Consider the following 10,117-nt stretch of genomic DNA (forward strand, 5'->3'; position numbering starts at 1 on the left):
CATGCAATTCACTTCTGCAACCATGTCACGAACACTGGCAGCAAGCCTCAAATTAAACTAGGTTTTGCCAGAATTAGATCAGTTTCCAAATCTTGGCGGCGGCAACAGCGGGGAGATGTGAGAAAGGACTCCAGATGCAATTGTGCAGACTCCTTATCTCCTGGTTTTTAAACTGCCCTCGGACACAGTCCAAATATTCAAATAAGGCGAAAAGAGAGGGACAGGCCACCAACAAATTTCTGCACTGTGGCTATTGCTCACTTCAGTTCTGTGAGGCTTTAACATTCGCACAAGTGCACAGAACCTGGGATCAGTGCCTGTTTTACAAAATGAACTGAAAATATTAGAAACAAAAAACCCACCACCAACCAAAGAAGTGGAAATTCAATTCATTTTAGATATGCCCACCTGAAGAAAGCTTTCATCACATGTTCCAGAGTGATGTATTTAGTCTGGAGAAACACCTTGCTTTTGACTCAGAGATGAACTTTCACATCTATTTGCTCTGCTTAAAACACCACAGTGATCTATGACAGTGAAATCCTCCAACCAAGAGATTCCCAGCCGACCTTTCCCCTTGGACTATCTTAAAGCACTGATCCAGGAGTTTTAAGTAGCCAGGAGGAGTGAAGTCTTCAGCAATCTATTAGTTTGTTTTTCCTTTTAAGCAAAGTTCTTTTTCACAAACGTAACCAAGAAAGGAGACAAAACCACTTAGCAAACATACTTGGATTAAACTGCACTTCACTAGAACTGTTTGTTTACACTTTGTGCCTGGAAAATATAACAAGTCTATTGATAGTTGAACACTGTGTGCTTCCCTATCATTTTAAATGGGGGAGAATGCACACTGTTTAAGGATATCTGAGGGGTGCTCTCCCCACAGAAAATTTTGTTGATACTTGGTGCATTCCAGTGATGATCTAAAAAAAAGGTTCACTTCAGAAGTATTAATAAAAATCACAGGGATAAGTCCCCCTCTGACCGGGATGGTTAGCAGAAGCCAAGAGGACAAGGGAGAGCTAGTTTGTGAATTCCATGAGAAGCAGGAAAGTCATCCCAAGACTCACTTAATTTATTTGAAGAATTTTGGATCCCATCACTGATTTGTAGGTAGGATTCCTTTGTAATGAAAGCCTGAACACAGAATTTTTGAACTCAGTACCATGGTTTTTACCTGTCCTACTGAGGGAGTTTTTAAATAACTATTTGGCTAATATGCCATTAACAATTTGCACAGGTTCTCACAGAATCTTAAGGTCGCCATTTCCTGTAAAACACTCACCCCCGAAATCCCAGATTTCGCCAGATTCACATACCACAAAGTCTTTTCCAGTTCCTGATGCCAGCTACTATCAAGGAAGAGGGCATTTCCTGAGGTTATGCTGCAGCTTGTTGCTGCCCTTTACTAGACCCAGGTACAATCAGGGCCTGTTATTCCTAGTTACAATCCCACCTTCTGGTCCAGAATTTCACTCCACTTGGTACCTTCCACAGTCTTCCCAACTTCCTCCAACTTTTTTTTCTTCCCGTCTTTTCAGATTTGTGACTTATTTTTTTAAATTTTAACTCAATGTTCAGAGAAGTGCAGCACATGAGCATTGGCCTGCTAAACCCAGGGTTGTGAGTTCAATCCTTGAGGGGGCCATTTGGGATCTGGGGCAAAAATTGGGGATTGGTCCTGCTTTGAGCAGGGGGTTGGACTAGATGACCACCCGAGGTCCCTTCCAACCCTGGTATTCTATGATCTTATAGTTATGCCATTTAGAGTTTTCTATCCAATAACCTTAAGTTGTACTTGTGCCTACTGACCAGAGAACTACTGCAATTCACTCACAATAAACTGCCCATTACAAAACAAGTTCAAGACCTAAGAAAATTCTCACTCACTACTTGCAGTGCACCTTTGAAAGGTGCACATATAGCAATAAAATATACAGAAGCACTAGTAGACAATCACCCTGGAACACACACCTCTCCGCTTACTGGCCCAAGTGGAAGACTCATTTCTCTGAGAGACCATTTCCACTAAACACCACATGACCTATTTGAGTTTTAGAAGGGTTTATACACGGGAGGAATTAAAATGACACCTCAGGTGACAGAATAGCTTCTTGATCATCTTCCTGAGTTCAGAACAAACAAGTAGTCATGGTGATGGTATAAAAGCCTAAAGAGCACAGAGTAGCCTAAGAAATAGATCACTGTGGCATCTTATTGTTTCTCTTGTGGATTTGACATGCAATTTAAAGAGGACCTATATGCCACATCCAATACTTGTCAGGAAAAGAACTACACACATATAAATTTAGGAACTCAAGAGTATTTCTCTTCTCTCTTTGCTGAGGGGGGAAACCCAAGATACCAATATTGTAGAATGTGGCAGTGGACAGCTCTTATCTACCATTCCTCCCCCTTCAAAACAAGGAAACACTACAGCATTCCTGCCGCAATCGTATTACAAACACAACTGCATCCTTATTTCCACACACAGATCTCTACTACAATTTCACAACAATAGGATCACCAGATCACTAATTTGATTCAGCTCATCTTTTTTTAAACCAAAAACATTTAACTTCTGAATTAGACTTCTGCATCCCATGGTGATTTACTCCACCCCTTCTCTGCACTTCCAGAACAAACTCGTTCCCAGTGAAGAGACAAGACAGATGGAAGTCATGAGGAATGGTGGCTATAAAGCAAGTAGGAACTGAGGGGGAAGAAGAAATGGATGCAAGAATAATAAGCAGCCATCTGTTTTACCTGCTGCCTCCCTGTGCACATCTTTGTTTATATCAGAGAGAACATTACAGTGAGCCTACATCATTTTCACCAAAATGCACAACAAATCTCATTAACGAAAGGTAACTCAGTATGCACTAGAAAGGCTAGATCTGTTGTGAGAAAAGGTGGAGACACTCAGCACAGGCAGACTTAAGATATTAACCTAGATATTTTCCTGGAAGATGAAGCCATGTATAGTCAGCTGGCAGTGCCTCAGCCAACCTGAAGCTTTTAATTCAGAAATATCTCCCTTTGCTGTCACAAACCCCTCCTCTGCAGCTACAATTTTGAGCCATCTTCCTTTCAACATCAGCCCATTCTTGCCAGCCTCAAAAATAAACTGAGGTAAAGCAATGCAGTGTCAAACCATTCAGAGACTGGGTCAACACTCAAGAAGGAACTATTTTCCAGGTAGGGAGCAGCACTAGTACTGGACACACATACATGGACAACAGCAGAGAAATCTGAACGGGGGGCAAATGGTGATGCCAGGAATTAAATGGCACCACATTAGCTGAACCCTGATGCTCCAGAATCAGTGTGAGTGCAAGTGTCCGAAGGTGCAATGGGAGAAGACTTTCTGAGGGTGCAACTGTAAGGGATCTGTGGAGAAGCCCCTGTAGGCGTGCAAGTGTCGGATAACAGAGCCAGGGCAGCACCTCTGAGTGTCAATATGAGTCTGGGAACACAGGCCCCTAAGGCTCCACGCACAAGGCCTCCCAAACTTGGCCAACATTTGCCAAGCTTGCCACACCAGTGAAGCGTATCTCAACTGGGGACAAGTATCGGAGGAGTAGCCATGTTAGTCTGGATCTGTAAAAGTGGCAAAGAGTCCAGTGGCACCTTATAGACAAACAGACATATTGGAGCATAAGCCTTCATGGGTGAATACCCACTTCATGCGATGCAACTGGGGACCTGCAAGAGAGGGGAGACAATCTGCTGTAGATGTGTGCGGGAGGGGATCTGTCATGAGGAGTGTGCGGGGTGGGGGGCAGGGTCAGTCTGTGGGTCTCTCACCTGGCTCGCTTTGTAGAACTGCTTCTTCAGCCCAGCCACAGACATGCTGCCTCCTCTCCCAGCCTCGGGGGGGCCCAGGCACCGACCAGCCCTGCACCGACCAGCACACAAGACACACAGACAGCCTGAGACCCAGGACAGATAGACCGACCACAGCCTGGTCGGGGAGAGCCTGACACAGGGACGGACAGACAGACAGGCAAGACCCTGGACAGCCCCAAGCCTGAGACCCAGGGCAGGCAGACCCGAGCCCGAGGGGAACACGAAGGCGGACAGACAGCGCCGGACACAGGGACAGACAGACCCGAGCCCGAGGGGAACACGAAGGCGGACAGACAGCGCCGGACACAGGGACAGACAGACCCGAGCCCGAGGGGAACACGAAGACGGACAGACAGCGCCGGACACAGGGACAGACAGACCCGAGCCCGAGGGGAACACGAAGGCGGACAGACGCCCCAGCTGCCCTGGGGAAGCGCCACAGACAGACACAGCCCGGCTCCCCGCGCAGCGCCTCCTCTGCCCCCTCCTCTCCGGAAGTTACATGGCACCGCGCCGCACACTTCCGCCTCTGGCCAGGCCGGAAGCGGGCCAGCCCCGCGGAGGGACTGACGGCCCCTTTGCTAGAGCGTCACACCAGGAATCATTCCGCCCCCTACCGGCCCGGGGGAGCGAGATCCACCCTCTAGCTAAGCCACTATCATAGATATGGGCGCGTGAGAGAATGTCCCAACAGCAGCACCATAGAAAGTGAGGCCGCGGCTAGAGAGTCATCCTGCAGGCGATGTGCTGCTACAACGCCCCCTGCAGGCAGCAGTACCATAGAGAGCGTGAGACCCAGTAACAAACGTAGGCCAGGCTGGGAGAGCAGGTGTACTGTGTACACTTGTGATTAACAGCTATCACTATTATTATCACTATTGAGCAACAGAATTATTATAATTCCCATTACTAATAGCTCAACTTTTGATCACTATTATCGTTTTCACCATGACCAAGTAAAACAGCTATTATTTTCACTACTGTCACGATTCCAATGGTTTTATCACTGCTAATTTTCTCATCACCATTATTGCAATGATTTACTATTAACTATCAAAACTGAGGAGCATTATTATTATTTATCATTTATATACTGCCAACAGTGCCCTAAGCATATTATAGATGGTATGAAGTCACAGTCCTTAAACAAAAAGAAAAGGAGTCCTTGTGGCACCTTAGAGACTAACCAATTTATTTGAGCATGAGCTTTCGTGAGCTACAGCTCACTTCATCAGATTGAGCTGTAGCTCACGAAAGCTCATGCTCAAATAAATTGGTTAGTCTCTAAGGTGCCACAAGGACTCCTTTTCTTTTTGCGAATACAGACTAACACGGCTGTTACTCTAAAACCAGTCCTTAAACAGAAGACTTTTCACTTTCAGAGCCCAGTCCTGCAAACACATAGCTCCCTCACCATCCTGCAAAGGCTTACGGAGTTGCTTAACTTTATGCATTGTGAGTAGGCCCACTGATTTCATAGGCATAACCATTGATGGGACTAGTCACATTAGTAAAGTTAAGCACGTGTATAACTGTTTCTAGGATTGCAACTACTTAAAGTGATTATTTTTACCAGCACAATCCCATTATTCCATATTATTTCTTGGTGTCCCAGGAAATTCTTTTGGAACACCTGATATGTTCTGGTTTTTAATTTCATAAATCAGAACCTTAGGTTTGTTCAAGACTTGTTATACCGGGTAGCGTTAGTTCTAACATCAGAACCAGTCCAGAATCAGAAACAAACAATCCAGCAGAACAAGCAGTCAGTGTAATTAACTGTTTGGAGTGAAAAATCCAAGCTAGTCTTTTGGTTGCAATGAATGTTGACGATACATGATCAGTGTTTCACAATAAATGCATTCCTAACACTGAATTCCTGGAAAAAAATCCTCCACTCCAAGAAATATGCCCACGGTTGAAAAAGAAGCTTGCAACAGTTTGTTAAGTGCATGTTTGTCTCATTTGAATATTTCGCAACCCTAAAAAAGGTTGCCACAAAATTGTCCCTATTAGGCACAACCACTTTTTCACCCCAAACTCTGTTTCTTCTCCCTGGAGATGAGTTCCTACAACTCTACCTGTTCTATACCTGGAGAAACAAATATGAAAAGGTTTCTCCTGTTCCCTTTTTTGTGTGTGTGGCTGTTGGGGGGTGGAGGCTTTTGGGGTTTTTTTTTTTGTTTTCTATGCATTTTTTAAATTTACTTTGGTGTAAATCTGAGATTAACTCCATTGACTGCAGTGGAATTATTCCAAATTTACACCAATATCATGGAAAACAGAATTTGACCTTGTAGCTTGTGCTTTGTCTGGGTTTAATGTGCCTGCCTGAAATCACAAATTGGACAAGATTCAGCCACTGACACCTCACTACTTTCCACTCCACATATAAAATTCACTTTCAACATAGCCTTCCCCTTAAGGAACAAGTGGCAGATAGACCACCACAGCATTCCATCTGCAGCTATGTTACTACTTCACTGTCATCCTGAGCTGCTCACTAACAATACTAGCTTTTGATATATCAACCCCGAAGCACCAGAGACAGCATATCATAGATCATAGGATTGGAAGGGACCTCGAGAGGTCTTCTAGTCCAGTCCTCTGCACTCAAGGCAGGACCAAGCATTAACTAGACCATCTCTGACACGTGTCTGTCCAATCTACTCTTAAAAATCTCCAATAAGGGAGGTTCCGCAACCTCCCTAGGCAATTTATTCCAGTGCTTAACTATCCTGACAGTTAGGAAGTTTTGTGCAAGTGTCTCAGAGAGAGGACAGGGACACCCCTCCGAGTGCAAAAGCCTGGGCACGTGTTCTGTTTTTGTGCATGAGACTTTCCATATGTGGTCAACATGTGCAAAGCTTGTCACACCAATGAAATGTAACCGAACTGGAATGAGACCGGGCATGCAAGGAGTGTATGCAGTGCCTGAGAGTGAGTCCGTAATCTGCTTCTTCCGCCCAGTCGCAGACAGGCTTCCACCTCTTCCAGCCTCTGGAGCTGAACACCATCTGGCCCAGCATAGATAGGCCAGAGCCAGGGAGACACAAGAATAGACAGAACAGACTGCGAGACACAGGGACAGACAGATGGACATACCAAATCGAGATTCAGACACAAGGCGACAGACAGATGGACTCCCAAGTTGCCTGGAGCGGAGCTTCCCAGACAGACAGACAGACACCACCCACTCCCGAATGTTACAGACCTAATACAAAATCCTGGCCTCCACCAGCACAGCCAGGCATCATTCCATGAGTCTGCCCTGTCATCATCTCACTCCAGAAGTTTCTGGCCTTGGGGTTATGCCTCCTCAGAGGTCTGGGGCTTCTGGGGTGCCTAATGTGAATTGAGCCAACCTGACAGGGTGCACTGGGAGGCCTCTGAGGACCCCTGGGGGGCAAAAGCCCATGGGCACCACAGGGCCCTGTCAGACATAGTTCCCTCTAGAGAAGTGGTTCTTAACCTGGGGTGCATGCACCCCCTCGGGGTGTGAGATGCCCTTTCTGGGGGTGCGAGACATGCCAGATTTTTTTAGAAGGTAAATAATTGAAAACATAAATTAAGCACAGGCATGTAAGTACAATATGGGCAGGTCCCCTTCGGTTTGCCTCATGTGGGGCCAGCTGCCATGAGCAAGGAGGGACCATGCTGCCCTGCTTCACACCTATGGCTATTGGATCTCTGAGTTTTCTCCCACCTCCAGTGCATCGGGGCTGACGCCTCTGCAATAGGGGGGAAGATTGTCGCCAGCACCCCAACATGCTGGGTGAAAACAGAGGTTATAACTGGTTTATGCTATGATGTGGATCCAAGCCACAGTTCTGATTGGATTCCTGCTTTAAGTGCAAAATTTCAGGTCACTTTGTAACTTTGTCAGACTTCTGGTTTTGGCAGAAATTTTGCAAATAAATAAAATGATCAGCCTGAGGCAGACACCCAGTTTGGAAAATTTCAGCAGAAATGGTTAAAGTTCGGTAAACTTATAAGCAAAACAACAAGGTCTTATAGTGGGAAGTGTGTGGCAAATTTAAGAATAGGCTTGCCTGCCAAACAGTCCTGCCTGTAATACCAAAAATGGCCAATTTTCAAATATTTAGTTTTTAAAATTAGGTATTTTTTCAAAGAATAAACGTCCCAGGAAGTCTGGTTCTTCCCACAATTACTGTTATTCAAACACTGAGGCAAAAACAGAAATTACACAAACTCCTGCTTCAAATCCTGATCTCCATAGAACCTCAACTGTGAGTTCCTGATGATGTCTCCATGAAGCATTCTGCCTACTTGGCTTTCTGAGTGCAGGCTTCAGGATTCTCTGTATATTGCTTCAGAAGCCCCATTAACGAAGATCTTTGCCTTCCCTTTGCAATGGTGCCCACTTTTGCTCAAATAAATTGGTTAGTCTCTAAGGTGCCACAAGTCTTCCTTCACTTTTGTTAGTGGGCACGAAAGGGCACACTGCATTTGGACCACAATCCGTCCTTACCTGGGAATTGAAGTCACTTGCTCTGCTCTTCAAAAAACCTTCCCAAACCCAAAGGAGTTCAAAATAAGCTCTAAATTGTTGTGAATTCTTTACATTGTCTTGAATGCACTTTTCTCTGTGATTCTTGCTGCGTCTGCGTTATGCTAGAATTTTGGCTAAACTCTTTGTATGAGTTCTTAAACAAATGCTCATTAAAGTCTCACTGGATGCCTTGATAGTTTGTATCTGACTCTAGTTCACCACTTTTTGATAAAATGAGGACTATAGGACTGGATTGGCAGAACTGACCTGAGAAATCAATACTTCTTTCCTATGGGCAATAAACATATGGTATAACAAGTCCTTTTCAGTGACTTCCAGATAAAGGAGTAAGTGAATAATTAGTAACACTCAGAATTAAATTATTAGATTGATGTAAATAGGTCCAAATACTGCACCTGCAAAATTTGCCCCGGTGTTCGTGAGCAATCAGTTCATTTCACATTCACACATATAGAGTTATACACACCAGCCATTGCATGTTTTCCCCACACTAAACCATTTGTGTGCATGCATGCTCACTTACATTGCAGAGCCCCTCTACATAACTGCTCAGGAACCTGGGGATGGTGCCACAGGATTTTTTGGGTTTGTGCCAATAGGAAACTAAGTCCCCTTACGTTCTTCACTACCCCTGTGCTCATATACTGGCAGGGAGCACTATTCAGTAAATTAGAGAAGGGACTAGGAGTCAGGACTACTGGACAGACAAAGCTGTCAGAAACTCAGCAGGTTTGGGTCACATTTCTCCAGCGTCTTTGCTTTGGTTCATATGGGTACACACTGCATGGCCAAATTATTCTATTGTGCCAGTGTAAACCTGGGATCAATTCACTGATTTAATTGGATCATTCAGGATTTACACCAGCATGACTGAAAGCAGAATTTGACTTTATGACTCCTGCTTTCAGAGGCAGATTACAGTTTGGTGGGGCCCTGGGCCAGAGCAAGTGGGGGGGGCCTTCCTCCCTCCCTCCAGTGCTCCTGCTGGGGAGCTGGGTCAGAGCATGGGGGTTTGCATCACTTCACCCACCCAGCACTCCTGCCGGGGAGCAGAGTCAGGGCATGGGAACTTCCCCTGCCTGCCCAGTGCTCCTGATGGGTCCTGAGCAGGGTCCGGGGGACTTCCCCTGATCCAAAGCAGAAGCACATGGGGTGCCCATTTTTCAGGGGGCCCCCAGTCCACTTTGAATATATCCACTGCACACCCAGGGAGGGCAGAGTTGACTGTACACTTGGGCATTCCACTCAGGCACACTGAGTGGTCCTTGCACTGTGGTCCTTGCACACTTCTTGCACACTCAGGATCCTAGGTGATTGCATACTCAGTCATTGCATGCTAGGGGTCACACTTTAGGGAGCAGGCCCTCGTGCACAGGAAGGAGGCCCCTTGCACGCTCAGGGGAAGCGCGACTGATTGCACACTCAGCGTCATGGCACTGGGGGGGGGGGTCACACGCAAGGGGAGCAGGGCCCCTGGCAAGGGCACACACAGAGGGGAAGCGGGGCCTCACGCTGAGTCACAGTCACGCTCTGGCTAGGGCCCATCGCACAAGAAGGGCGCAGCAGAGCGGCGCAGCCCCCTGCGCCCACCTGCGCAGCACGAGACCCTCACCTGTCCAACCTCACAGCCACGACCCAGCCGTGGGTGCCGCAGCCAATCATGACCCGGCCACGGCACGATGGCAGCTGTTTGCACCAATGGCACGCCGTCTCCCTCAGCCAATGGGCGGCAGC

General features: G+C 46.4%; 1 protein-coding gene across 5 annotated transcripts in view; it reads right to left on the reverse strand.

Annotated features, from left to right (window-relative positions):
- SH3GL1 (SH3 domain containing GRB2 like 1, endophilin A2) overlaps positions 1-10,015 on the reverse strand; it is a 59,969-nt gene extending 49,954 nt beyond the window's left edge. For 2 of the 5 annotated variants that reach the window (XM_077841969.1, XM_077841966.1), the window contains exon 1: positions 3,808-4,355. In XM_077841969.1, the coding sequence (XP_077698095.1) occupies positions 3,808-3,852 (45 nt within the window). In that variant the 5' untranslated portion in view covers positions 3,853-4,355. Of the gene's footprint in view, positions 1-3,630; positions 3,704-3,807; positions 4,356-9,995 lie in introns of those variants that run through there. The other 3 variants (XM_077841970.1, XM_077841967.1, XM_077841968.1) reach the window with 3 other exon arrangements.
- Between the last annotated feature and the right edge of the window lie 102 nt (positions 10,016-10,117).

This window comes from Eretmochelys imbricata, chromosome 25 (assembly GCF_965152235.1).
Source record: "Eretmochelys imbricata isolate rEreImb1 chromosome 25, rEreImb1.hap1, whole genome shotgun sequence".
NCBI classification, from domain to species: domain Eukaryota; kingdom Metazoa; phylum Chordata; order Testudines; family Cheloniidae; genus Eretmochelys; species Eretmochelys imbricata.